General features: G+C 41.3%; 8 protein-coding genes and 1 non-coding gene across 9 annotated transcripts; 6 read left to right on the top strand and 3 right to left on the bottom strand.

Annotated features, from left to right (window-relative positions):
• Positions 1 to 1073: 1073 nt before the first annotated feature.
• On the top strand, positions 1074 to 1739 carry PAAG_08681 (hypothetical protein; the record flags this gene model as incomplete). The annotated part of the gene is made up of 2 exons (XM_015846587.1): positions 1074 to 1226; positions 1524 to 1739. 2 exons carry the CDS (start codon positions 1074 to 1076, stop codon positions 1737 to 1739), a joined length of 369 nt encoding a protein of 122 aa, XP_015701384.1.
• Positions 1740 to 2948: 1209 nt separating this feature from the next.
• Positions 2949 to 4563, top strand: PAAG_08680 (RNA binding domain-containing protein; the record flags this gene model as incomplete). The annotated part of the gene is made up of 8 exons (XM_015846586.1): positions 2949 to 2987; positions 3100 to 3171; positions 3231 to 3347; positions 3406 to 3437; positions 3506 to 3543; positions 3598 to 3661; positions 3730 to 3796; positions 3874 to 4563. 8 exons carry the CDS (start codon positions 2949 to 2951, stop codon positions 4561 to 4563), a joined length of 1119 nt encoding a protein of 372 aa, XP_015701383.1.
• Positions 4564 to 5387: 824 nt separating this feature from the next.
• Positions 5388 to 6485, top strand: PAAG_08678 (peroxisome assembly protein; the record flags this gene model as incomplete). Its single annotated transcript, XM_002789375.1, has 1 exon — positions 5388 to 6485. The coding sequence occupies one exon, from the start codon at positions 5388 to 5390 to the stop codon at positions 6483 to 6485; it is 1098 nt and encodes a 365-aa protein (XP_002789421.1).
• A 112-nt stretch (positions 6486 to 6597) lies between these two features.
• PAAG_12618 lies at positions 6598 to 6708 on the top strand. Its single transcript has one exon. It is a non-coding gene; the product is annotated as a tRNA-Met (tRNA).
• Positions 6709 to 7375: 667 nt separating this feature from the next.
• Positions 7376 to 9900, top strand: PAAG_12617 (hypothetical protein; the record flags this gene model as incomplete). The annotated part of the gene is made up of 5 exons (XM_015848087.1): positions 7376 to 7668; positions 7748 to 7814; positions 7918 to 8683; positions 8709 to 9526; positions 9664 to 9900. The coding sequence occupies 5 exons, from the start codon at positions 7376 to 7378 to the stop codon at positions 9898 to 9900; spliced, it is 2181 nt and encodes a 726-aa protein (XP_015702305.1).
• Positions 9901 to 16749: 6849 nt separating this feature from the next.
• On the top strand, positions 16750 to 18077 carry PAAG_08675 (guanine nucleotide-binding protein subunit alpha; the record flags this gene model as incomplete). Its single annotated transcript, XM_002789372.1, has 5 exons — positions 16750 to 16867; positions 16933 to 17275; positions 17335 to 17747; positions 17816 to 17959; positions 18034 to 18077. The coding sequence occupies 5 exons, from the start codon at positions 16750 to 16752 to the stop codon at positions 18075 to 18077; spliced, it is 1062 nt and encodes a 353-aa protein (XP_002789418.1).
• A 1591-nt stretch (positions 18078 to 19668) lies between these two features.
• Positions 19669 to 20793, bottom strand: PAAG_08674 (hypothetical protein; the record flags this gene model as incomplete). The annotated part of the gene is made up of 2 exons (XM_002789371.2): positions 19669 to 20574; positions 20638 to 20793. The coding sequence occupies 2 exons, from the start codon at positions 20791 to 20793 to the stop codon at positions 19669 to 19671; spliced, it is 1062 nt and encodes a 353-aa protein (XP_002789417.1).
• A 1566-nt stretch (positions 20794 to 22359) lies between these two features.
• Positions 22360 to 23061, bottom strand: PAAG_08673 (hypothetical protein; the record flags this gene model as incomplete). Its single annotated transcript, XM_002789370.1, has 1 exon — positions 22360 to 23061. One exon carries the CDS (start codon positions 23059 to 23061, stop codon positions 22360 to 22362), a length of 702 nt encoding a protein of 233 aa, XP_002789416.1.
• A 1032-nt stretch (positions 23062 to 24093) lies between these two features.
• On the bottom strand, positions 24094 to 24805 carry PAAG_08672 (hypothetical protein; the record flags this gene model as incomplete). Its single annotated transcript, XM_015846585.1, has 2 exons — positions 24094 to 24334; positions 24567 to 24805. 2 exons carry the CDS (start codon positions 24803 to 24805, stop codon positions 24094 to 24096), a joined length of 480 nt encoding a protein of 159 aa, XP_015701382.1.
• Between the last annotated feature and the right edge of the window lie 1520 nt (positions 24806 to 26325).

The raw sequence follows: 26325 nt of genomic DNA, 5'->3' as shown, positions 1-26325 counted from the left end.
ACTCAGGTTTCCTCTCCAACCTCAACTTACCCCTTATTGTTCTCACTTTATTTCCACCTTTCCATCTAGCAAACACAATGTCCCCATAGGAACGACATTTACCTTTAACCTGTTACTTTCTCCTTTTCTAACGTCCTTGCCATAAATCCTGGTGATCTTGTGCGGTGCTTTACAGAACTTGTTTTCTCTTCCTGAGTTTAAGAACAGTTCTCCTAGGGAGGCGCTTAGAGTGTAATCTTCTCTAAGATTTCACTCTTCGTTGCCTCGATTTCGAGAACTATATTCCAGTTAGCTACAAACTAGTGGTTGAAATATTCAAGCTCACTGGCTGTTTTGCTCTGAATTGTGAGACAGTTATTTTCAAATAGCCAGTCTGATTGGGATTAGCTGTCAGGCACATGCGGCTTGAAGAAACTTTGCGAAGTTTTGATGGATGTGTATACAACATTGCTGTTCTACTCCTATAAGAATACCTGGCTTTCAACGTGGATTGGGCAATGTCAGCACTTGTGGCTCTCCAGCGGAAAACCGATCTCCAATATACCAGAACTCTACAACGTACATCTCCTTTCCCAGTGAACATCAGAAATCGCTGCCATCACTTCCATAACATGGGCATACGACTGCTTAAAATTTGATTTCGATTATTGGGGTGCTGTTTTCGGATTGGAGATGGCTATGGTGTGTATGAAACTTCCGATAACGGTTCCCACTGTACCGTCGATTTTTTTTGAGGAAAAAGAGTTCAACAATACCTTGATTCGTGTGCTAGAATTGGTCAAAGACAATAATCTTCGGACCCTCAGGTGAGATAAACCCTCCTCTTTTATACATATTGCTTCTGGACTAACACTAGTTTTCACGTTCAAGTTTGGAGGTCGGCAACTGCATGCCAGAGTTTAACTTGGGTCCAACTGACTATTTTACACTTTAACAAAATAAAATTGCGTCAATCCAGTTCGATTCGCATCACTCACTGGTTTGCCCATATGGAGTCTATCCGATCGACTTGTCGTTATTCAGACGCCTGAAAAAAGATTTCCTGGAAGTGCCCAAGATCAGATGATGATTTCATGAGTCTAGGCAATGCAATTCAGCCATCGTTCCATCAACTTCAGGGGCTTGACCTGGATTTGCTTGACTATATACCCGAAATTGAGGACGAAGATTTCGTTCAGGACGCAAACAATTCCTTCCCAGAAAAGTGCCTAGGAATTCCTCCTGGTGTTTGTTAAAGCCTTTCCTGCATTGCGAATGCTTTCTTTGGCCGGGATTTTCCTCAGGCCTGTGGAAGAGGTATTTTGACTATGCTCTGCTTTATACGTTGAACTTATTCCTTGGTCAGGGCTGGGATCGATTTTTGTGGCATGCTTTTGACTCCAAAAGACGGATGAATCTCAAAACGCTTAATATCAATTTCACGACCAAATAAGAGCCTATCAGGGAAGCTGCGGTTCCGGAGTTGATGGAGTCATTTGACGGTCTTGAGGAACCTTTCGTTTCCACGAATCTCAATACAAAAGCGTTTCGATGTTTGGCGTGCTGTGCTATGCCACAAACCGACTGTCAAGAAGTTTGCTCAGTATCAAAAAGGCTTGCGTGAAATACCTTACAACACGGGGCCTGACGCGACTGTCCTGTTCAACCGAAACTGTGATACCGTCGGCATTGGCGAAAGCCTCGATGATACTGCCTTTGTGGAATTTGATTTGGAATGTCTTGCCTTTGCTGCAATTTAGAGGACTTGGTACCGTATTCCAGCATATTAAACATTGGCTATCAAAATGTAAGTTGCTAACACCGAAACTCTCTCCATATGAAACCTGCGACTGCTCCATCGTTCTCGAAGAGCTCATTGCGCATTTTGCACATTTTGCATATTAGGCACTTTAGCGAAGATATCGCTATCCCGAAAAGCTCTCTGAGATTGAATGGCAAGTTACGTTGCAATGCCATGACGCATAACGATGGAAGCAATTCTTTTATCAAAATCAGAAATTCTTACCCACATCCCCTGATGGAAAGAGCCGTTGACAGCCAGGCATCAGATTTAGCGGCCGAATCGTTGCCCGAATTGCTTTTCGAAATCGGGCGAAATCTTCATGAGTTTGCAGCGTGTATATTTGGTCCTGAAGGGTTAACATCTTCCGCAAATACTTTCCGTAGGAGAATATTGCGTCGACGAAAGGTTTCAAATAAGAATGTACTTCTGTGCCGAAACTCCGAACCCGTCGTTACAGTACCCCCAAGGATTTATTACGAAATTCTATCGGGACCTAGTTACAGCAACCAAGGCTGTGAGAGACCTCTTTGACAGATATTCTGACTTCCTGGAAACGTGTCCGCGGTGTAATGGGAAATCGGGGCCGGTAGAACAACACAGACGGAATAAATACGGACTGTAGCAGATACAATTTACTCCTGATTCCGGACCTAATCGGGGGATCCTCGTGAATAATGAGACTCGAGTTCTAGACGTACATGAGAGTAAGTGCTGTGGTGGTACAACCGAGATGGGAATGAATCTGACAGAAATTAAGAATGCCTCGTAGCAGTCATCAAGTTAATAACTGAGGTGACAGGCTAGGAGAAAACCAGAAAATTTAAATTTCTCCGCGTTGAATTCTTCCTTTCCTTCGCATCTCCTTTTCATTGGACATACTCTATTATGAAGTTCATGACCGGTAGAGTTCATAAGCACTCGGTTGCTGATCAGCTGCACTTTCTGCCGTACATGACCGCCTTGATGGATTGTTTGCTTTATGGCAATCTGCAACATCGCCATCCCTTTACAGTCATCCTGATCAGCTCATCTCAAAACCACTCATGTCCAGTATATAACATTTCATACAAATCAAATTATACTGTGAAGTCCCTTACGGGAATACCGGTTCCTGTTTTGCAGGCCCTTCTCCGTGTCCCCTTGCCCCCGCTCACTTCCTCCAGTTATGGACCGAAGCTTGGATGAGATCATAGGAGAGCGTACCGTAAGTCGTTCTGGACGAGTTTATTCAAACTAGCGCACTCAACATAGAATCAATTCCTGTGAGATATGGACGATGCCGGTCCTTATAGCTGACTATCCACCACTATATATAGAAATTGTCAAACCGTGGACGACAGCGCTACCGGCTTCGACGGGAAAATGCGCCACGAGAAGGTGTCAAGAAGGTAAACAGTTTGTCCCCTCCAATACCTACAAGAATAACGGATTATTAACGAGCTTTGAGTTTAGGTCCTCCTCCTCTTCCTCCTCTCGCATCCATAGCCGTACCGTAATGGCAAACCAGGGCCAGTGGCCCTTAGACGGGCTCGCGGCTTGCTCGCCCTCTTCCCAAAGCCATCGGGTACTAGCAACATCTATTTGACCTTCAGCTGACCTCCCATCTTCTTCTTGAACAACAGCCTTTTCGGACAGAACGCGCAAATCTGGATCTGTATGATACTTTTTTTCATTTTTCATCCCTTGCGTCCCTCTCGGAAGTGTTGCTAAATTTTGATATAGCGATTGGGTCCACGATAAATTTGAAGATGATAGAGACAGTGCGTTTATTCAATTATCATATATATGGCATTGATTCCTCACGCATCCTCCAGCTCGTCCTTCCATCCGGGGCAGCAGAGCCCCTCGCCTCGATCGGTATTCTCCCGAGCGCGAACAGTACGCTCCCACGTCAATTCGTCGAGCCAAAAACCCGTGGCAGATTCGCTAAACTTATCTTCATTTAGATTCCAGACCGGCGCCAAAATCCGAGTCACTAATCTCCACTACGATTTAACAGAGGATGATCTCGAGGTATTAATATTATTGAATCGTCTTCCAACCCCTAGAAGAAGAACTCCACTAACCGAGTGTTTTTTTTAAAATTAAAGGATCTTTTTACCCGAATCGGACCTATCAGTGCACTTTCACTCCTATACGATCGCGCTGGTCGTTCAGAGGGTGTTGCATTCGTCACGTATAAGCGATTAGTTGATGCTCAAACCGCCATCCGTGAATTCGACGGCGCGAACGCTAAAGGGCAACCGATCACCCTCACATTGATGTCCTCCGGCTCCTCAGAGAGACCAACTGGACGTAATCCGTTTGATTTCGCTGAAAAGCCAAAGGGTAGCCTATTTGACCGGACTGAGAAGCCACGCGCCAGAGATATCCGTAGTGTCAGTCCCGAAGAGAGCGACGAACTTGATGGTACCACAGGCCGTGGTGGACGAACCCGCAGAAGCGACGTGTCGAAGCCCCCACCAGAACACATTGATCGCTATATTCCGGGCCAGCGATCGCCAAGGCGGAGGGGTGATAGTGGACGGAGTAGGGGTTCTCGTCGACCTGGAGAGTTCAGGGATAGTCAGGAGCGAAGCGGTAGTCCGGCGGGGGGCTTAGGGCGACAGGGAGAGAATAGAAGGCCTAGAAAAACGCATGAGGAATTGGATCAGGAGATGGATGATTACTGGAAGGCCACTAGTGCACAGCCGAATAATGCCAATGGCAACGTAACTGGTGCTGTTGCTGCTGATCCTGCTCCCCTGGCTATGGATAATGACATTGACATGATTGAGTAGGCTGGGTTGCATGTGGGATGAGTGGTGATGGCTATCAAGGGAAGGGTCAAAACAAAATATAAGGATTCAAAGTGAAGGGGTAAATTTCTTCTTCATTTTATGGCAATAGGAGGATGCGGGTTTCATTGGAAAAATTTCCGCCAGGCGCATATTAAGTTGAGATGTCTGTTTCTTTCCTTTTCATTTCTGCACATGGTTTTGTTTTCTGCTTTCTGCTATCACCCTCTCCTCATGAATTTATAGGTGGTCCATCTGTAAGATTACTCGAAGCCTAAATTGTTGAATATCAGTTTTGATTGGTTTCAGGTGTATGTAGATTGCATCGCTACAATATACTTCAGAGCACGGCTTAAGACGGCAGGATAAAAGGGATACTTGTAGTGAAGCAGAGGGGCATCCTATTAAAGCCTTGATAAGTAGGGGTGAGTTACGTTAGCTACATACAACAATGTTATCCTCTGATGACGAATATCGCGTTCGTTCGTTCATGCGTTGTTCTTCCATTCAGGAGGGAGGCTAGCTACTTATGTAGATCACGTGCAGAAGGGTTGGCATCAGCAAACCAGTCAAGACCATCCCAAGTACCTGGATTCACGTGACCGGAGCTCAAGCCGAGGTCCAAGTCAACGTCAAAAATCATTCAAGAGACAACTTCATGAATATTCAATTTGTTGGTGCCGTCTGTTTTATTGAATTTATATGGAAATGAGACCATGACACATTAATTCCGATATCATTGAGTTGCAAATTAAAACAATAAAGCCCACTACGCAAAAGTGATACACGCCTTTCTCGTACCAAATATACTACCCGTTAAGAGAGAGATGGCCTCCGATCTGCCCCCAGCTACAAACCCAAAGCTGTCCGCTGCCCCCGTCTCGCACTTCTTCCCTTGGGCCACATCTCCGGATATTATACGGAGCCACGAGAAGGATGCCTACATTTCTGGGACCCTTTCTGCCCAAGCCCACACGATAATTCGCGCTATCCGCGGTGCGAGATTTGCTCACTCCCATACAGATGCCATCAAGAATCTTACCGATCTCCTCTACCTTTCCCTGACAACCTTTGTAGGAAACCGAACTCTGGGCGAAGAATACTGTGATGTTGTACAACTGGAAGATGACTCATTACAACTACCATCATTGGCCCGACGGGTTGGATATATCCTCAGCAGCATTCTAATTCCCTGGGCACTGCAACACCTTCTCCCCATACTCCGTCAGAAGCTACGGAGAAAACTCCAACACAACATTATACGGCTTCAGGCAAAAGCTGCACTGGCATCCTCCAAACAAGGGGCACCCCTCACACCAAGTCTAGCTCTGCGCTTCCAAAACTATTTCCTTGATCACCTCGATTCTCTCACCTCCCTCTCCCTGATCTTTGCTCTAAACCTCACCGCCTTCTACTTCTCTGGATCTTATTACCACATATCCAAACGTATTTGGGGCCTCCGATATGTCTTTACCAAGCGAATTGAAGATAATGAAGCTAGAATCGGCTATGAGGTACTAGGCGTCTTGCTCGTTCTTCAAATCACTGTGCAGGGAGTAGTTTATGTCAAGGACACTATTTCCTCTTTCACCACTGAAACAGCAACAGACCAGCAACAGTCTCAAACCTCCGATGACAAACCCCCTCTCAAATCCATATACACACCATCATCCATCCAGTCTCAGCCTGCGGGGGAGGCCCGCTATGATGTAGCCAGCGCGACTAACGCAGCGCTCGCGTGGGTTCCACCCGGCCAGCAGCGAAAATGCACGTTGTGTTTGGACCCCTATAAAGATCCAAGCATAGTAACGTGCGGGCATGTGTTCTGCTGGACGTGCATACGGGACTGGGTGCGGGAGAAACCAGAGTGTCCACTTTGTCGGCAGGAAGCGCTGGGATCGAAGATCTTGCCCTTGAGGGGGTGAGATGGGAGTATGGATATTTATCTAGTGATGCGGGATCCAACCAAAAGAAACAAATGAATTTTTCTGGAGATGCATCATGCACCCACTCGATACAACCTTCCCATCGTCAGAAGCCTCTGTGGTGTAGTTGGTTATCACGTGAGTCTCATATTCAACAATTGATCAGGTAGCAATAACTGCCTGAGTGATCTCAAGGTCGCCAGTTCGATCCTGGCCGGGGGCAGGAATGTAACCGTAGAACATCCCAGTCCAGCGCTTTTCCTTTCCCTTTCCCTTTTATTTTTTTTTTTTTTTTAATCGTTTGTTGTTTGGACACAGTCTCATTGATTTCTTGAACAGCTGTATGCCGTGCGGTTACTGGTTCATTGTGGCAGCAGACGTTGTGACGTGTTTCACAGCGGGGTTCAGCAGTATATTAATCAATGATGTGCGGAGTATAAAATGGCAAAAAAAAAAAAAAAACCCTACATGATATGATGTGTAGTATTATATTTTAGTGCTGCGTAGGTTACTGGTTAAATATCTTAGAAAGTGATATTTAAATGCCCCACTATTATCACATCTCCCTATTTAAACTTTTTGCCAATCGTTGATACAATTGTTGTTGACACATCCAAGTTCAATCAGAAACTTGGTATCTGTGAATGCACTTCCACCCTCAGGTTTTTTTTTTTTCTTTTTTCTTCTTTTGTATGTGACCGCAGTAGACTCGATGTTCTTCAATATCTCTTCAGTTATAACACATTGGAACTCCCTGATGAGAGCGTAACCACAGGCCAACGACCACGATTTGTGTTGACTAAATAAACAACCCTAAACAAACAGCTCCAGAGCCCAGGACCACTACCCAAATAAATCACACCACCCACCTCGGAGGCTTGTCTTCACATATGCCAATTTCACATCAAGCCCAGCTTATCTACAATAGCTCACCAGCACATACGCACCACCGTTACAATCACCACTACAATAATCACTCTCTCAAACGATCTACAAGTCTGTATGGTGCCTTGCATTCCGATTCAAACTTCTACCAATCTCGCACCAGCACCAGTACACGCACCAGGACAGGCATTGGTAGTGGCAGTGGCAGTGGCAGTGACATTGAGAGCCCGAACCGAGGGATGTTGTTGACCGAGGAGAAACAATGGATTACGGTCCAGCAGAAGACTTTTACAAAATGGTTGGTGCGGGCTTGCTGTTTATCCCCTTTTGGAGCAACATATATTATCTGGAGACAGCTAATAATTGTTGTGCTGCAGGCTTAATAACAAATTGCAAGTTCGGAATCTGGCAATTGACGACTTGGTCAAAGATCTTTCTGATGGGGTTCGTTTGCAAGTCTTTTTTTTTTCTGGTTCTTCCTTCTCTTTTGAACCCTTGAAAAGTAAATTTGTTTATACTCATTCTGGTTTCACGATCGGGGCCGTAGGTTATTCTCATTCACATACTTGAGATCCTGGGGAATGAATCACTCGGTCGATATGCATCGAAACCCAAATTGCGAGTTCAGAAGTTCGAAAATGCCAACAAGAGTCTCGACTACGTCAAGGGGCGGGGGATCCAGATGACAAACATCGGTGCTGAGGATATAGTTGATGGCAACAGAAAGATTATTCTCGGGCTGATATGGACGCTTATTCTGCGGTTTACGATTAGCGATATTAGTGAGGAAGGGATGACAGCTAAAGAGGGACTGTTATTGTGGTGTCAACGAAAGACGGCTTGTTATCCCGGGGTGGACGTTAGAGATTTCTCCGCGAGCTGGAACGATGGCTTGGCTTTCTGTGCGCTGCTGGATATCCATCGACCTGATCTGATAGATTATGATTCGCTGGATAAGAACGATCACAAGGGAAACATGCAGATGGCCTTTGATATTGCGTCGGACCATATCGGTATTCCGGATTTGCTTGATGTGGAGGATGTCTGCGACGTTGCGAAACCAGATGAACGATCACTTATGACATATATCGCATACTGGTTCCATGCGTTTTCGCAGCTTGAGAGAGTTGAAAATGCCGGTCGACGGGTGGAGAAATTTGTGATTAATATGCAGGGAGCATGGGAGATGCAGAATTCTTTCGAACGCAGGATGAAAGAACTTCTTCAGGCTATCAGAGCTCAACGCGCTGAGTGGCGTGAGGCGTCATTCGAAGGGACATACGCAGATGCCAAGGAGCAGGCAGCCAAGTTCGGTGCGTATAAGAGGAACCAGAAAAGGAAATGGGTTGCGGGAGAAATCTGATCTTGCAGCTCTACTCGGCAACATTAAGACGAAACTTAGCACGTACCGTCTCCGGGCCTATGAGCCACCTCCAGAGCTGAGACTTGAAGTTTTGGATCAGGAATGGGTTACTCTAACGGAAAATGAGCGCGATCGCAGCCAGCTCATAAATGAAACCATACGCGATATTAAGAATGCCCTGCGTCGCTCGTTTGCTGACAAGGCAAATGATTTCGCATTGACACTTAATACATTATCACTCGCCATCTCAGGACTCGAAGGAGATGTTGAGGACCAGCTATCCCATGCCCAGCGCCTGAATAATAACCTCCCTCCATTGGATGCTTTCCTGGAAACCATTGCCGAATTGGAGGAGCGGTGTATAGAAGCTAACATTGAAGAGAATGACTTCACTACATATACGTATGATGAGCTCGCCTACGAGCTCGGATTAGTCAAGTCAAGCGTCAGCAAAAAGCTAGCCTTCTTGGAAAATCAGACGGTGGCAAGAAACATGACCAACCTCACCCCTATCCAGCTTGAAGAGTTTGAATCTGTTTTCCGACACTTTGATCGGGATTCGTCCAATACGCTGCACGAGATTGAGTTTTCTGCCGCATTGGCTAGTTTGGGGTTGGTCTATGACGAGGATGAGATGCACGAGGTTTTTTTGGCAACTTGTGGACCAGCGAGGGTTGAGCGAAATGCAGGAGTCAGTTTTGAGCAGTTCATTCGCTTCATGGTCAGTGTGACGGAGGACCAGAATACGGCAGAACAGGTTTTCCAGAGTTTCAAAGAGGTGGCTGATGGGAAGGTGTGTATTTTCCTTATTTGTTTAAATGGAGCCGGTAGCAGAAGGGATTGTTACACTTGTCTTCCCCTTTCCTTTTTCTCGGTTTTCTTTGCTTTTATTTTTGCGCAGTCGCTAACTACTTATCTCAACTCCTGCAGCCATACGTCACTGAATTGGACCTTAGACACTCCCTCATTCCCGAGGAGCTTATTGATAACCTCCTCCAAACCATGCCGCAGCATAACGGGCCGGATCTCTTAGAGGATCGTGATGTGCCCAAGTATGACTATATCACTTTCATGGAGAAGATGATGCACAATGATAGCGACACTGAAGATGGACATGACGGTGATAACAGCTCGAGTGACCGGCGGGGTCTAGTGAACCACATATAGTTCCGGTTCAAGGTCTTTTTTTGCTGAAAAAAAAAAGAAGAAAAATAAAAACCCTGGGTTTTGTCAATCACTAAGAAGCAACTGAAGTATGGCGGTTAAATTAACTTTCTAGCTATTTTCGATTCCTTTTCCGTTCTTTCCATCTGTTTCCACGGTCACTCATTTGCTCTTTATCACTTATTATCATACGTCTTCTATTAGTTCTATTACTTTTCCTCTTTCCACTTTCTACTCTTGCGTTTCTCTTGAATAGTACCTTTTGTTCACTGTGCATGCTTCATTCCTTTCTCTCTTTTTCGCGGCTAAACTAGGCGTGGCAAATACCGAGGGATGGAGGGAGGAGGGGTTGGTGGATATTATTCATATACATACGTTGCAGCACAAGGGTTTTGCTGAATACCTATAACTGATACGTTCTTTCTCCGGTTCAGAAAGAATACTTTGAAGTTGTGAGGCTCCGGCAAGCTAGGTAAGATAATATGAAATGGATATGAGAAAGATGCGGGAGGGTTCTTCCCTTTATGTTTTAATGATATCTCCATGCGACTAATGGAACGTAAATTAGGAGCATATATTTATTAAATTAAAATGTTCCTTTCATATGTTCTGATTTCATCCCCTAATTGTTGGTTTCTTCTGTGGGCACTGATTGTATAGGTAGACTATACCGCTGCTCAGAAGGTCATGGATGCGATTTATCAGTGTAAACAACTACCCACCAACTGATAAGTTTGTATAACTGATAGACATATAAGCTAACTTAACATTAACTAAATGCCTTTCATAAACCTAAATAAACTGCTACAGGAATTGGTTATAAAAAAAAGACTTGATACTGAATTTTATAATAAATTTTTAAATACAATTGATTAAAGATTATTATAATTAAAAATAATATTCTTTTATTTAATATAATTTAATTTTAAAAAATAATTTCATAATTTATTTAAAATTTTTAAATATATTTATTATATTTTTATTTTAAAAAATATAAATAAATTATTTAAATATATTATATATGAAATATTAATAAAATTTTATATATTTTATTAATATAGATTCAAATAAATAATAGAACTATATATCAATATAATATATATAATATATAAAAAATATATATATATAAAATATAAATTTAGAAGATAATAAAAAATATTATAATAATTAAATAATATAATTAAATATTTAAAATTATATTTAAAAATTATTTAATTTATTATTTAAAAAATTATTTATTTATTTTTAATATAATAAAATTATTAAAATAGATATATAAATTTTTATATAATTACTTATATTTTTAATTTTTAAATATCTATTTTATTTATTAATATTTACTTATTTTTTTTTATTTAGTTAAATTTATTTATTCAACTTTTTATATAAAATTAATTTTATATAATATTATTATTGATTATTTATTTAATACTTTATTATTATAATTAAATTATATTATAATATTTAACATCTTTAATATCTTTTATTTTATAATAATATTAATGTAGTTGATAAATAATTTTTTTAATTCATTTATTTTTATAACAAAATAACATTGAGATAAAAATCAATAGTGCTATTATATAAGTTATTTGATGAGAAGTTGAATGAGTAAATTTAACTAACTAAGAAAATAGATAAATTTATATCTTTAAAAGTAAAAGAGAATATGAATAATCAAATATACTAATAAATAAATAAAGAATTATATATATTTTCAATTAATATAATATATTAAAAATAAATTACTAACTTTCTAAGTAATAAATTAGATAACTAATTTTATAATATTTTTATTAATTTTTTCTTTCTTATAAATATATTTAATTAATCTATCTGATTAATAAAAGGTAATATTTTTCATCGAGATAATTATTGAGATAATTATTATATCATTTATATGATAATTATCTCATTATTTTATATAAAATAATAAAATTATTTTATATAAAATTGAGGTAATCATCTTATTATCAGAATAATAGTAATTTTATAGAGAGATAGTCTCTGAGATATAATAAATATTAATGTTAAAAAGATATTTTGACTAAATCTTATAATAATACTAAGTTTTATAATTATAATAATTTTTTATAATAGAAAATATTATCAATTATAATATTATTATAATAATATTTTTTATTTTTAAATTTATAATTATATATAATAATAATTTTATATTTTTAATAATAATTTATATATTAATAAATTGATATTATAAATATTATTTATAATATTACTTATTTATTATCTTATATAAATTAATCATAATTTTTTAATATAGAATAAAAATAACTATATTAATTAATTTAGTTCAGTTAATATATAGATTTTAATATTGATTAATTTTAACTTTTATTTTAAAAGTAATTTAATAAAATAAAATTTAATTAGTTTTATTGATTAATAGTTTTTCTTAGTTTCTTTAAATTTTATATTGAAGTTTAAAAAAGTTTTATTTTTTAATAAAAAAACTAAATTATATTATTATTATAAAATTATAATTATAATAATTTTTATTTTAATTTAAAAAAATTTAAATATTATAAATATTATATTAAATTTAATTAAAATAAAATTTTATTTAAAATTTAATTAAATATATAATATTTTATCAATATTTTACTTTTATAAATTATAGATTTTTAATACTTAATTTTTTTATTATAAATATAAAATTAAAAAAAATTATGATAATAATATAATAAAAATTTTTTATATTATATTATAATGCAGCTGCTTGTATATGAATTAAAATTAATTTACTTTAATTTTCAATTATTTTCACTTTCAAGATTAATTTACTTCAATTATTAATCATTTTTATATATTTAACTGCTTATTTATTTTACATTTTAATTCTCAATTTAATATTCTCATTGCAGTTGTGTAGTTAAATAGATGAATTGAAGCTGTTGTCTTATTATCATTCTGACTCTACTTGAATCATAACATATTTAAAGCATCTGATTGATTTAAAAATCTTAAACTTTTTGAAAGAGTTAATTTTAAATATTTAAACATTAAAGATATATAATTCTTACTTGGTATAGAAGAATTAAGTTCTATTTGATAAATTTATAATAATTTTGTAACAGATTGAATTTTAAATATATCTTTATAATGAAATATATTATTATTACTTGATTGATTCTTTAGCAATCATATTAGATAATTTAAACTATAATAAAATAAGACTGAGATGAAATATCAACAGTGATATCACATAAAATTGATTATATAAGAAGCTGAATATGTAGACTTTGACTAGGTAAAAAAGCAAACAAGTGTATATCTACAAATAGAAGAGGTATTTAAAAATCAAAGTATAAATGGCTATATGAAGATTTGTATTTGTATTGCAGTAACTCTGATATATTGAAAATGAATCACTGACTTTCTGAATAGTGAAGTAGATAGGTATTTATATAGAACTTCTATCAGACTTCTTCATGAAATGTGACAAGATGCCGCTCTATCCGATGAGAGGGGTAGAGGTGCTGATGTGGTTCTCACGGCCTTCTCAGTGATGATGGAGGCAGCGGTGCTTAAAAGGCGCCTTGGCAAGGTCCCGTGACCGTGGCTGAATCTGCCATTCTTGTGGTTCAAAAATATAGATATAAGAGCACTTTTAGAACTTCTCTATTCTAGAGAAGGATCTCATTAAAATGTGTGTCTTTTCAGAGTGGCACATAAGCCAGAATATTTTATAATATTTCATCTTCTTCATGTGTCGTCAACTGATTCAGAAACACATCAAGGACTCCGCCAAATAGGAAGTGTAGGTCTTTTATTTCAAATTAGATGATATAGAGATCAAATGAAGCAAGCAGTCCCGCTATTTTTGACAAGATAACTCCTGAATTGGCCGTTTTTGTGCGCCAAATGGGTCTCATAACCTGACAGAGAGGCAAGCTTGATTGATTGCAAAGGTGCTAACTACGAGAACAACTATATATGGTGGAAAATTGGTCACGTGATGTAATGGTCCAACGTATGGTTGCAATATCCACCCGCCTCCAAAAGGTACAAGATACAAAAATAAAATATGCAATTAACCTCAGTCTTCAATATTGCAAGTTGTTCGTTATTGCACATTTTCCCTCTAAGCTGCCAAATGCTGGAGAAGGCTAGATATATCAATGATGGTTTTCTGATGTCCCCAATTAAATTGTAAACAGTGGGATTATTTTTAGTGAGAGCTTGCTTCCAAGAAAGGAGGATAATCAGACTTGCAATGAGGTCGGATCTCTCTCACAGAAACCCGGTGACATTATAAATATTTCCCAGAGTGAAAATTCTGTCTGACACCTGAAACCTGTGACGGGATATTGACTCATGATTTGGAGATATCTAGGTAGATTGATGGATGTGAAAAGGGGGCTTTTCCAAGGATTTTGACAGGAACCGTGCCGAGCTGCTAAATTGACAAATCCTTTCGTTTTTAGAACTTTCTTTTTATCGATTGGCTTTTGCCTTTTCCAAAGTTAAGTACGGTTGTAGATTTTGGATACTTTCGGATTATGAAATCATAACTTACAAGGTTGAGATTAGGTTAAGGTTGTTGCAGAAGCTCGAGCAAAGGAAAACCCATGGATGGGGTTTTACAGGTACGAGTTTGAGGTCACCTGATGAGGCGTTGAGTATTAATTGGTTTAATGTTAGCTGTATTTTTACTATCTTCAAATGTTGTAGATCTTGACGTGAAGAGTTTGACGCAAAATTATCAACTCTTTGATGGCGAAACGGGGGAAGCAAAGATCTGGTGACATCTGCAAATAATGTTTTAATTTCGGAGACCATTAATAACTAATACTTTCATAACTGGAGAGTTCTTTATGCTATGCCAATAAGAGAACAGCAATGCGAGAGGTATAATTTCTCACAGCCACGGTTTGGCGGCGTTTGCTAAGAACCTCAACTAGTTCCTCCCAAACACTGGACCAGACGCAGTAGCTGGAAAACTCTGATACAAAAAGTTTAAGCTATACAGGGTTCAAGTTTCCTTCCAAGCCTTCTAGAAGCATCACGATTGCACTGGACTCCACAAGAGAAGAGGGGGTGGAAACGAAAGGCTCTTAAATTTTGGGATTTTGTAGGGAATGGCTTGGAGAGAGTTTAACCTAGGCGAACGGCACAATTATTTTTTGCAGGGAAGGGCTTGTCTATAACTCGCGGGTTTTCACGTCTTGTTTTCACGTCTTGTTTTAGGCTGCCAAACTGGGATGATGAGGATAACGTCCAGGAGGACTTGTTCTCTAATATCTCTTTCTGTGGAGATATAAATTCCTGATTAAATTCTCCCAAATTCTCCCAATTTCTTCCGTTTTTCGTTTTCCCCACTGGCGGGATTGGGTTCCACTTTGCAGTCAAGCTGCCGATTCGCCAGCGGGATAAACATGGGTGCAGAACCATTTTAACCGTTTTTCCGTTTATCTCTAAAACCCGACTTGGGAAGTTTCTTCTATTTTCGGGACACTGCGTACTCTATTTATCGATGTTGAACGCTGGGAACAATGGATGCCACGTTTGCCTGAGCTAACCTAGGTAGGAAGGTATCTAACGGGCAAATTCTTCTATCTTTCTCGAGAAATCTCGGAACGCATTTCTTAAGGGGCACACAAACGCAGATAGACTGCAGTGCAGTATTACCTCCAAGGCTGAGAGTGCATTAATAATTTGATACCCAAGAAACTAATAATGTCATCCTAATAAGCCATGGATTATTGCGCCCGTTATAGTTACCTCTCCTCCCCCTTTATTTTATTTCTTACACGAGATGGGGGACTTGTAAGGAAGAACCAATTCTCTGGGCGGTCGGTGGGTGGGTATTCAGGGTGTTCTGTTGTTACGAAGCAGGTCAACCAGCGGACCATTCCAACCAACTTGGCCGTGGAGGAGAAACCTGCCCCTGTACTGCGCATACTAGTGTATTTAGCACTTGACACCTCGTTTGGCGCTGGACCTTGGTGCAAGGTGGTTAAATATTTTATGTATCGTAACTTTCGTACTGTAACATAAGAACCATAAAGGCCGTGACCATACCGTACAACGCTTCCTCTTCCTTCGTCCCACCTTCCCCTTCTCAGCCAGCCTACCCTGTGTGTTCTTTCTGCTCTTCCTCCTCCATTGTTCGTTGCCCAGGCCAACCTCCAACCTCCAACCTTCTCCCTCGCTATCTTCATCTCCATCTTCACCTTCATTCCTCTATCTCCCTGCCGTGTTGTTGGGCTGTTGGCCTGCGCCTGTAGGATTCCATTCTTGTCCTTTCCCGCAAAACCCCAGCGAGTCTTCAGCAAATTGAATCACTCTTTTTCCAGCGTGCGATTTGGTCCGCTCTGCTCTCCCCTAACCTCTCTTTGACTCCCTGCAGACCACCACTACCTGCCCTCTTCTGCTCTGCCCACCAACCCTCTCGCTTTGGAATACGGTATTAGCGGTATCTCCACGGCAATACTGAATTGAGTTGATTGGTCTTGGTTTAATTATTTCTTTCCCCCATTGGAGTATATTGTGAGTGTAGAATGTCTTGACTTTATGGCTTGCCTCTGGGCTCTTGTTGCCGCATTGTCGGGACGACGGCATTGGGGGAATGTGACCGGCTGTAACCCTTTTGCTGGCCAGCAGCACCAATCATCTTCTACCAATCGATTCACTCTCTCTTTACCGCCTTACCTGCTTTTTTTACCTTGTCGAGCTCTGGGATGTGTAGTTGATCCATTTCCCACTGACATGAAGCAGAACCTGTACATTCCGATATCGTCCACAGCATTTTGTGTCATTCATCCATCTTGCTTTACGCCCTGAAAAATAAACTCACCCCAGTCCTTATACATTCTGTAACTTGACAACATGGGGTGTGGAATGAGCACCGAGGACAAGGAAGGGAAGGCTAGAAATGAAGAGATTGAGAATCAACTGAAGAGGGATAAGATGCTGCAGAGAAACGAGATCAAAATGCTTTTGCTTGGTAAGATGATTCTTTTTCCTTTTGTTTAATCCGGCTGTATGACTTATTTGGTCTGAACCGCCCAGGTGCTGGAGAGTCTGGCAAATCCACAATTTTGAAACAGATGAAACTCATTCACGAGGGTTCATATTCGCGAGATGAAAGAGAATCCTTCAAGGAAATCATTTTCAGCAACACCGTCCAGTCGATGCGCGTTATTCTCGAGGCTATGGAAGGACTAGATATACCGTTGGATGACCAGCGCGCCGAATATCATGTCCAGACTATCTTCATGCAACCAGCACAGATTGAAGGCGATTGCTTACCCCCCGATGTTGGCAGTGCAATCGACGCTCTTTGGAGCGATGCTGGTGTACAAGAATGTTTCCGGAGATCTCGCGAGTATCAGCTGAATGACTCTGCACGATAGTAAGCTTCATTGCTACCACAAACACACAATATATTTGATTAATAACCAAGATGTATAGCTATTTTGACTCCATCAAGCGTATCGCCGCATCCGATTATTTACCTAGCGACCAGGATGTCCTTCGCTCCCGTGTTAAGACCACAGGTATCACGGAGACAACATTCATCATTGGCGATCTCACGTACCGTATGTTCGACGTAGGTGGTCAGCGTTCTGAGCGCAAGAAGTGGATCCATTGCTTTGAAAACGTCACAACCATTCTTTTCCTCGTTGCTATCTCTGAGTACGACCAGCTCCTGTTCGAAGACGAAACCGTCAACCGTATGCAAGAAGCTCTCACACTTTTCGATTCCATTTGCAATTCGAGATGGTTTACCAAGACTTCTATCATCCTCTTTCTCAACAAGATTGATCGGTTTAAGGAGAAACTGCCTGTTAGCCCAATGAAGAACTACTTCCCTGATTACGAAGGTTAGTTTTCGCCCAACTCCTATTGTTTTCTCTTATTGATGATTAACGTTGCTGATATTATGTACCAGGGGGTGCCGAATACACTGCTGCTTGCGACTATATCCTCAACCGCTTCGTCTCGCTCAACCAGGCCGAGCAGAAGCAAATTTATACACACTTCACCTGTGCTACTGATACCTCTCAAATCCGATTCGTCATGATGGCTGTCAACGGTATGTGGCTTGTCCACTTTTTATGTACTAATTAATACTAGAATCATACATGTCATGCTAACTCTAGAGTCCAGATATAATCATCCAGGACAACCTTCGCCTCTGTGGACTGATATGACGAAGTCTTTTGAATACGTTTGATTCTTTTTTGGTTACTTTTGATTTTTTTTCGCTAATTAGATAATTTTCCTTTTCACGCCATGTGTATTTGATATTACCTTCAGCTTTTTCTTTGTACCTTGCCTTCCTCGTGGTTATGGTTTATCTCCCACCCAGTCCTCCTCCCTGACCTGTCAGTATCTCTCATCCAGAATTTCCTTTTCTATTAAGACATCTATCTATCCTTTTGCCCATATTATGGAGGATTTGACCAGTGGTTGAAAAGCCCTTTTTCCTACACCCCAAAGACATGGAGTAATGCAGCCTCGTCAGCACAACCCGCACCACATGAACGGGACATACGATTTCTTTCCCCGACCACCCTTTCCTTATGTGTCTCTTTGTTTCTTCAGATTCATCTTGCCTGATCTTGTTACCTTTTTTTTTTTTTTTTTTTTTTTTTTTTTTTTTTTCAATTACCCTGCATGGTTTCCTACTCAGCTTGATTTTGAGTTTATTTCTCTTTTTTCACCCTTTTTTATATCCTCCTCCTGATGTATCTGTTGTGCGTATGAGGTATCTTTTTCCATACCTTATTTTTTATTCTTTTTTGTTAGGGATTCTTTTCTCTTCTCTTCTCTTCTCTTTCTTTTTCATTTGTGTATCTTCATGTGATTTTATTTTTTCTGTTTGCCTAACAATCTTTTTGTGGCCTCGCTTTAGCTTTGAAATACCGTGGGTTCTTCTTTTCACTTTATTCTTTACCCTTGTCCCCTATGCGTACTCTTTCTGGTTATTGTTGATTGCCTTCTTCTAAACACGTCAGCTTTGTGTCCCTCATCGGACCTGGTCTTTTCCATTAGGTTGATTTCCTTTTTTTGCTTTCATGATGCAAATAACTAGGTTGATTGTGCTTCTCTCTCCCTTTCTCTCCAAATTCCCTGTTCTCTTTGTTCTCTTTTCTTTGCTAAATAAATTTAGGCAGGAAATGAAATACAGTATCCCACTTTTTTTTTCTCACCTTTCTTTTCAGGTTTGATTGATTGGTTGGTTTGCCAGTTCAATTTTGAGTAAGAGTGTTATCCTAAACTGTCTGATTCTTCCAAGGATATTTTCTTGCGGGTGGTTAACTTGACCGAGTGGATGGCGGGGTCTTAATATATTTCGCCATCAACTTGATATGAACAGGCAGCCTTCCATGGGTAGTAAAATTGATTCTACTCTTTCCCCTCAGTGATGATGGAATTGGAAACACTGTTTGCAACTTTGTGTTGGATTGTATATGTTGTAATGATATCTCAAGGTGGGGAAAGAAAATTTGAGCAGCAAGTCTTAAAAAATATTGGTGGAGGAGGTAATGAGTCAATTAGTTAGACAATAATTAACATTTGCTGCCATTGCATTAGTAGATGAGTTTTCTGTCTTGTTACATTTGAAAAGAACCCCGCTAGCCAGTGGGAGAGGCACAGGGGCATGGAATGAGTGATGGATGTATGGATGAGATGGATCAACAAAAGCCAAATCGGTCACATCTCCACTAGTTAACATTTCTCAACAGGAAAACAAAGACAAAAGCATTCCAATCCACCACCAAACCCATCTTCTATCTTTCAAAACCTCAACTTCGGTCCCATAAACACTATCAACACCGCCACAACCCACAGCCCAAAAATCCACAGATACATCAACGCCCGACCCCACCACCCTTTCCCCTCCGCCATGCGTCTCAGCGCCCCCATCCGTTTCCCCGCAGCTTCCATCCCCGCCGTGCTCCGGTCTAATCCCTCTGCTGCCCGTGCTATAATTGACTTTTCGGATTCTAGACTTGTGTGCAGGTTTTGGGTGGAGGTTTTTAGCTGCGTGGCTAGGGATAGGAGGGAGGTGGTGAGGGTGTCCTGTTCGGCTTCGTTCTGGGAGAGGGTAGTTTTGGGGTCGTGGGGCGGGAAGGGGGTTGTTGCTGTTGTTGGTTTGGTGGTCGTGGCGGGTTTCGAGAGGGAGGTTCCTGTTGTCGTGGCTGTTGGGATTGTTGGTGGTGGAGGGTGGTGTCTGCTGCGTAGTGTGTTCGACGACGGTAGTGATGGTTGTTGTGGTGGACGTGGATGTGTTATTTGCGAAGCAGGTTGATCTAGTAATGTTTGGTCCTGTCTTGGTTCTTGGGCCGTATGGGATTCTTCTTCTTGTTGTTGCTCTTCTCTATGAAACCCTTTCCCGTCTTTCGCGTTCTCCTCTTCTGCTGATGCTCTATCCACGCCTCTTGTCGGTGGAGGAGACGTAGACTCCGGTGTACTGTCGCTTGGGGTTGGTAATATATCCTTTTCGTTGTCTGACAAGAAATCCTGTGTTTCTGAGTCCGCTTCAGCAGCAGCTGAAATTGCATCTAGTTGTTCTTTAAGTGCCTTAATCTGCTGCCGCCTCTGGGCGAGATCTGCCTGTAAAGCATGTTTGCGCGATTGGATTTTAATATTTGGGAGGGACATTTCGAGCTTGAGGATGAGGGATCGTGCATATTCGATGTTCTTTAAAAAGCAGTTAGTAGAGGGCTTTATATATACATATATAAACTGTTTCCGCATGCTTACTGCTCCAACTCTAGCTCGATGGTAGGGAGATCGACGGAGTGGTTTTAGGTCTGCGGAGGGTGATAAGAGATTGTTTTCGAGGCGGGCAAGGAGATGGGTGAGGTTAATGGATGTTGTATCTGGGGACGAGTCGGATTCTGCTAGCTTCCGCGCCATTTCTTAGACGAGGATGTATAAATAATGGCTTCAAGTAAGTATATGATTTGTTGCTGACCTCAACAAAGTGGAATGATGTGCAGCGCTCAGTTTACCAAATCTAGATTAATACGTCAGAGGGGAACCGGCTAAGTCAGCTTTTAGATAAGCAAGATTTCAACCGCCTCACATCGAACGTCTTGAAAATATCAAAGCATGCCAGAAGCGTAGGATCATCAACACTGGTCTTACTTCAAAAGGGAGTTTTCTTTTCCGATTCCCATAATATCCCTCCTGAGATTTATGGGGTTGTAAAGACATTGATGACCTCCAAGTTCTTAGTGGTCATTGGTGCGTGAAGATGTTAACCACCTGAAGAAGTTTGCTCATGAATTTTGTATATATTAAGGGGCTTGGTTGACAATGTAGCGCTCAATGAGATGCTGACCCTAACATAAAACATTGCCGGAAGATGATTTTATCCGTTCACCAGGGTAACAGGCATATGATTCTCCGGCATGCTCTACTGTTCCCATCAGGATGTTCGATTGTTCTCTCTCTCATCTTTCTGGTTTTCCTTCTTTCTATCATATGGCGTTATCATCCCTCTGCACATGTTGTTTTAAAATCCCGGCAGTTGTGTGTCACATAAATATACACTCCTTTTTCCTCTGTTCACATTATCGACAGGATATCGCATTTTCCTCTTGAGCCACCGTACCAGCTTATCCAACAAACAATATCCCTTTTTACCTATCAGCCAACTTTTAGTTTCTGCCAAATGCGCTCTAAACTCTATGTTACTCCGCGGTAGAATTGCCTTTGTTATTTCCTTTTTCTGGATTCCAAAAAAATGTTTCATTCCAGTCTACTTCATATCTACCCTGTCGGGGCTCAGGATATGAGTGGTGACGAGTCGTCAAGGCACGAAAAGAGTGGCGCAACGTCGGATGCAGACTATCCTATGTCCTCCGATGCTATTACAACTGCAAGCCGAGATCAAAGGACCAACCCAACCAACCCGACGTTGTCCCTATCAGCCTCATAATGACTGGTAGAAGGCTGGGCAAAATACCTTCCCCGATCAATTCAAGTTTCTTGATATACGGAGTCGTTTCCCACACTGCTTATGAAGTCCTTTCATGGAGTCCCTATAAGATGCCGGCACGTACGACACAAGATTATACGCCCACCTGTGGGCATGAGGATGAGGGTTAAAGCAAGCAAGCCTCGGACTTTAGGAATGTGGGGTGGGAATGGAGGATGAACATCAAAGAATGATGTTTTTATTGACGTGTTTTAACGAGTGTCAATGAAGTTCTTAATTTTCAGTTTTGTGGTATCTCGTCTGAGACGCTTTCGAGGAATCATAAATTCTTCATTTTGTTGTTAAAAGACCTATAAGGATATTTGCTTAACTTCGCTCATTTTGGCTAAGGAACGACATCAAAGAGGGAAAGATGGCGTGGGAAAGAAAACTAGATAAAAGATACGACAAAACTCCTCCCAGGGGATATCAAGGGACGATTGCGGAACTGGACAACCAACTTGAGAAATCATACAAAGAAGATCCGCCTCTTTCGCTCCTTAGTTACACTCGAGAACTCTTCGTCTCCAAGCCTGACGCTTGTCAGGCCCTGCCCTAGGGAGAAACTGCACCGTTTCTCTTTGAATCTGTGGAAAATCGACTGCCGGGATTTGCATCACAAGAGAACCAAAAGGATGTGAGTGGTTACTGGGCGTGTCGTCCCCGAAATGAGCAGAACCTTCGGTTTGCCAGTGCGGCGCGGGCATTGTAACCTGGGAGGGGGCTTGCGAATTCCCAGTCATCGCCCTTTGTAGATCTAGATCTAGTGAAAGTGGAGGTGGTGGAGATAGAGCTATTGGCTCATGATCTCCATGTTGATACTGAAGCTGGATTTGAGCACAATCTGATGTTGATAATTGGGCTGAGATCTTCGAAGGCGACTTTAATTTCGGTGCCTGATCAGTTGAAAGGCAATCATTGGTCCCAAGGTGTTCAGTTCGACGGTATGGCAATGTCGTACTTGCAGGGGGGTGGGGGGTGATGCTTTCATCATGTTTGTTGACTTTGATATGCTTTTCCACCAGGTTGGGGTGGGATGCTTTTTGCTTTGTGTCGCCGGAGGGCAAACCCTGGAGCCTTGGTTTACTGAATCTCTTTATAAGCACGATAGATATGAGAAGAGAAATAGCGATTAAAATGAATAGATGCGATGAAATGGCGTGAAGCGCCGGCGTGTGCTGCGCCTTGTTCGTTGGTGCCATGGCAGGTGAGTTAAGGAAATGTTTTTGCGCTATGAAAATATAAAAGACTGGATTTTGATCATGAAGCAACAATATCGACTTATTTTCTTGTTCGGTACATGGCGTGAAGCTAAGTGATGGTGGGATGATGTGTCTGGAAAAAGGGCGGAGACAGGCGGAAGAATGTTACAGTTGCGCGTGGCGGAATGATCAGAGCAAATCTATGAAGTTGAACAGACGAACTAGGGTTGAGTGCAACTAGTGTCTGGGTATTATCGCAGTTAAATACTCCGTATCGATCTTTCAATTAGGAGGGAAATGTCCACGATATGCAGCAAAAGTTCACCGCATCGGGGTTACACCCCTCAGCCAGCCAGCCAGCCAACAATCACCGACTGTCTACGGGAATTTCTGGGTAAGATTTGCAGTCCGCCCCGAGATAGTTAATCAACAAAAGGTAAAAGAAACAAAAACTCCGGATAATCACAGAAAATTTGAAGTTCTCATCCTCCCCATTCCTCCCAACCAGTAGCTTAGATTCGCTTGGCGGAAGGGTAACTCCAAAGGGCGGCTTTTCGTCTATGAGTTTTGATCTACTCCAGGGTCAGCTCAGCGTAACCGACGCCATCAACTCATCGTGGGCACCATAGCCCCATTTTGCCAATGGAAGACGGTTTTCATGCCAACCAACAACTCCACCGGCCTTCTCCAGCTGCCATAACCTGATAATTCCAGAGTGCATATAAAGACTGGTTATTGAGCCCATTGGGCACCCAGTAACTGTGAAGGAATTCCTGATCACAGCTTCTACGAATCAATGGATTTATTTTAACAGGGTTTTGCACATTTGAAGACAAAATAAAAAGCAGGGTTTCTCATTCTCTTTTTCCCTTTCTCCCGGGAAGCTGTCAGCTGGCCAAAAAGAATGGAAGAAATATAGTTATTCCATTCATTCAAACTGGCAAACGGCAAGGAAAGGTGAAGAAATCCAGATTCATCCCGAGGAGAGATCTTTACGATCTTTACCCTGGAGCTTGACACCACGCTAGAAGACTAGTTCCAAGTAGTTTTCAGCTCAACCAGGATTGTTCCCCCGGATCCTTCACGCTGTGAGGGCTGAGAGATCGTTCTAAGGAGACCGCTAACTGCACTAGCTTGCAAATCCTGGATCGAGATCTTGAAGTTCCGGGTAGCCTTGTTTGTGAAGGATTCGATGTATGGATAGCTGTTCAAACTGGATGGATCCCTGATCCCATCTTTCGAGCCCCTGGTCAGGCGATCTCCATTCGCAAAGCTCCAGATTTCCCACGTTTGTTAGCTGCAGAGCAGTCCTAACCTAACATACAGATATAAGATTTCGATAAAGCCCGTAGAGGGAGAAGATCGGTTGAATTTCCGATCTTCAGCTGATCATCTCAGAGCCGCAATTACGGTTCATATGGGGCATGGCTGCATTTTGCTCCAGCCGGACATGTGGATGTTGGTGTTTGATGTGAAAAGTTTGACAGAAAAATACATCATTTAACCATGTGGCAGCAAAGTGAGTGGGTTTGACGACATCATGCGGAGAAAGATTTGGCGAAAGGAGAAGAAGATCAAACTGTTCTTGCAACTTGAACAGGGCGTTTGCACCACCACGCAAACGTCGTCGTCGTAATATGTCAAACATCGCCGTCTTTGGTGATGCGAAAGGGCTTAGTTGATCGACGTCGCCTTCGATTTTACTATCTTGGAGATTCCTCAACAACTTGTGAGGTTTGGACATTCCTCTTTTGTCGATTAAGCTTACTCCGTAAGGGGTTGATTTTGACGCGTCCAAAACCTCACTAACTGATCTACCCGTTGTTTTGCTTTCCCCTTTGAGGCTACTCTTCTCGATACGGAATTTGCTTTTCCAAACTTGGATAATGTTGCAACCTCTGATGACATTTTACTTGAGCATTGAGGATGATGTCTTTCTTCCCTTTCATCTTCTTGAGATGCAAGAGATATCTGCTATTAAAAGTAGATTTCGAAATTGATTTCTAAATCACACATGTGCAAGCACTGGACGTCTATGAAGTTCTTCCTGTGTGAAACCCACTTGGTTTATGAACAAAAACTCACTCTTATTTTGATTATCTTACCTGCTTGATCCCATTCTTGAGCTGAAAACCCAGAAGCACTGATAGGCCACGAATCCTTAAATGGATCCAGCAGCAACAACAGACAGAAATGCGAGATTTTCTCGTGATTTGCAATTGAATTTCAATTGAAATTAGAAACATGTCAGTGGATATCCACATCATCGCAGACCCCTCAACCGAAAACCACAACCCATTTTAGGGTCGTAGTGGTCGCAGTGGATGATCAAGTTTTGTTCTTTTTAAAGAACCTATTGGTCCAGGAGAGGGATGGGGTCATCTGTGGCACGTAGCTCCAATGCAATTCAAATATCATCGTAAATGGGGAAGCTGTTCGGGTCCTTAAGCACAGGAACTTGTTAGTTGTTGTATGGTACACACGGAGTGAATGGGGAAGGTTATATAACCACAGTCCAGTCTTAGGTCTACACACTGCCGGCCAGCAGGTATGTAATGGTTTCCAGATACATAGAGTTGCATCGGAAAAGAAAGAAGAAAATTTGTTACAAAGTGATAAATTAAAAAAACATACGACAGCCAGGATTCGCTGGTGGTCACCCACCCAACTACTAACAGGGCGGAGAGTGGCTTGAACGCGCTCGATACCTCAGTGGATGCCACTCCGGGGGGCGGGTGTTAGCGCGTGATGCTGCTTGTTGCCCGCGCGACGCGCGCGATGTGACATAGTGCATGACTTCAATGATAAAATCCCAAGTTCTCCCAAAACAAGAGAGGACTGGCATGAGTGGCTCGTGAAATTGTGGATGACATCAATGCCGCAGCAGATCATATACGCTGGTGAGGCCTATTTGGAGATGAGCAGTCCGCACTGCGAAAATAATATCACAAAAGAATTGTTTTCTAAACAGCCACTTTGACTGGTGCTCTCGTGTCCATCAATATACAATGAGTTACAAGGAGGATGGAAAAAAAAAAAAAAAAGCCTCCATGACGATGCAGATGGCAGCAATTGTAGTATCAAGTATGGTGGTGCGAGTGGGTTTCTTTGCTGATTATTCAGCAGAATACATGGATGAGCGAGGCCAGGAGGGAGTCCGTTGAATGGTTTCAGTGTAGGGATCATAAATGGGAATGATATATCATTGTGTTTAGACGGATAATAGAGGCTTGCTGTAGTGGAATGTTTTTCAGATATGGGGGT

The sequence above is a fragment of the Paracoccidioides lutzii genome (genome assembly GCF_000150705.2).
Source record: "Paracoccidioides lutzii Pb01 unplaced genomic scaffold supercont2.42, whole genome shotgun sequence".
NCBI classification, from domain to species: Eukaryota; Fungi; Ascomycota; class Eurotiomycetes; order Onygenales; family Ajellomycetaceae; genus Paracoccidioides; species Paracoccidioides lutzii.
The sequence above is the reverse complement of the archived record's forward strand: the minus strand, read 5'-3'. Positions and strand labels throughout refer to the sequence as shown.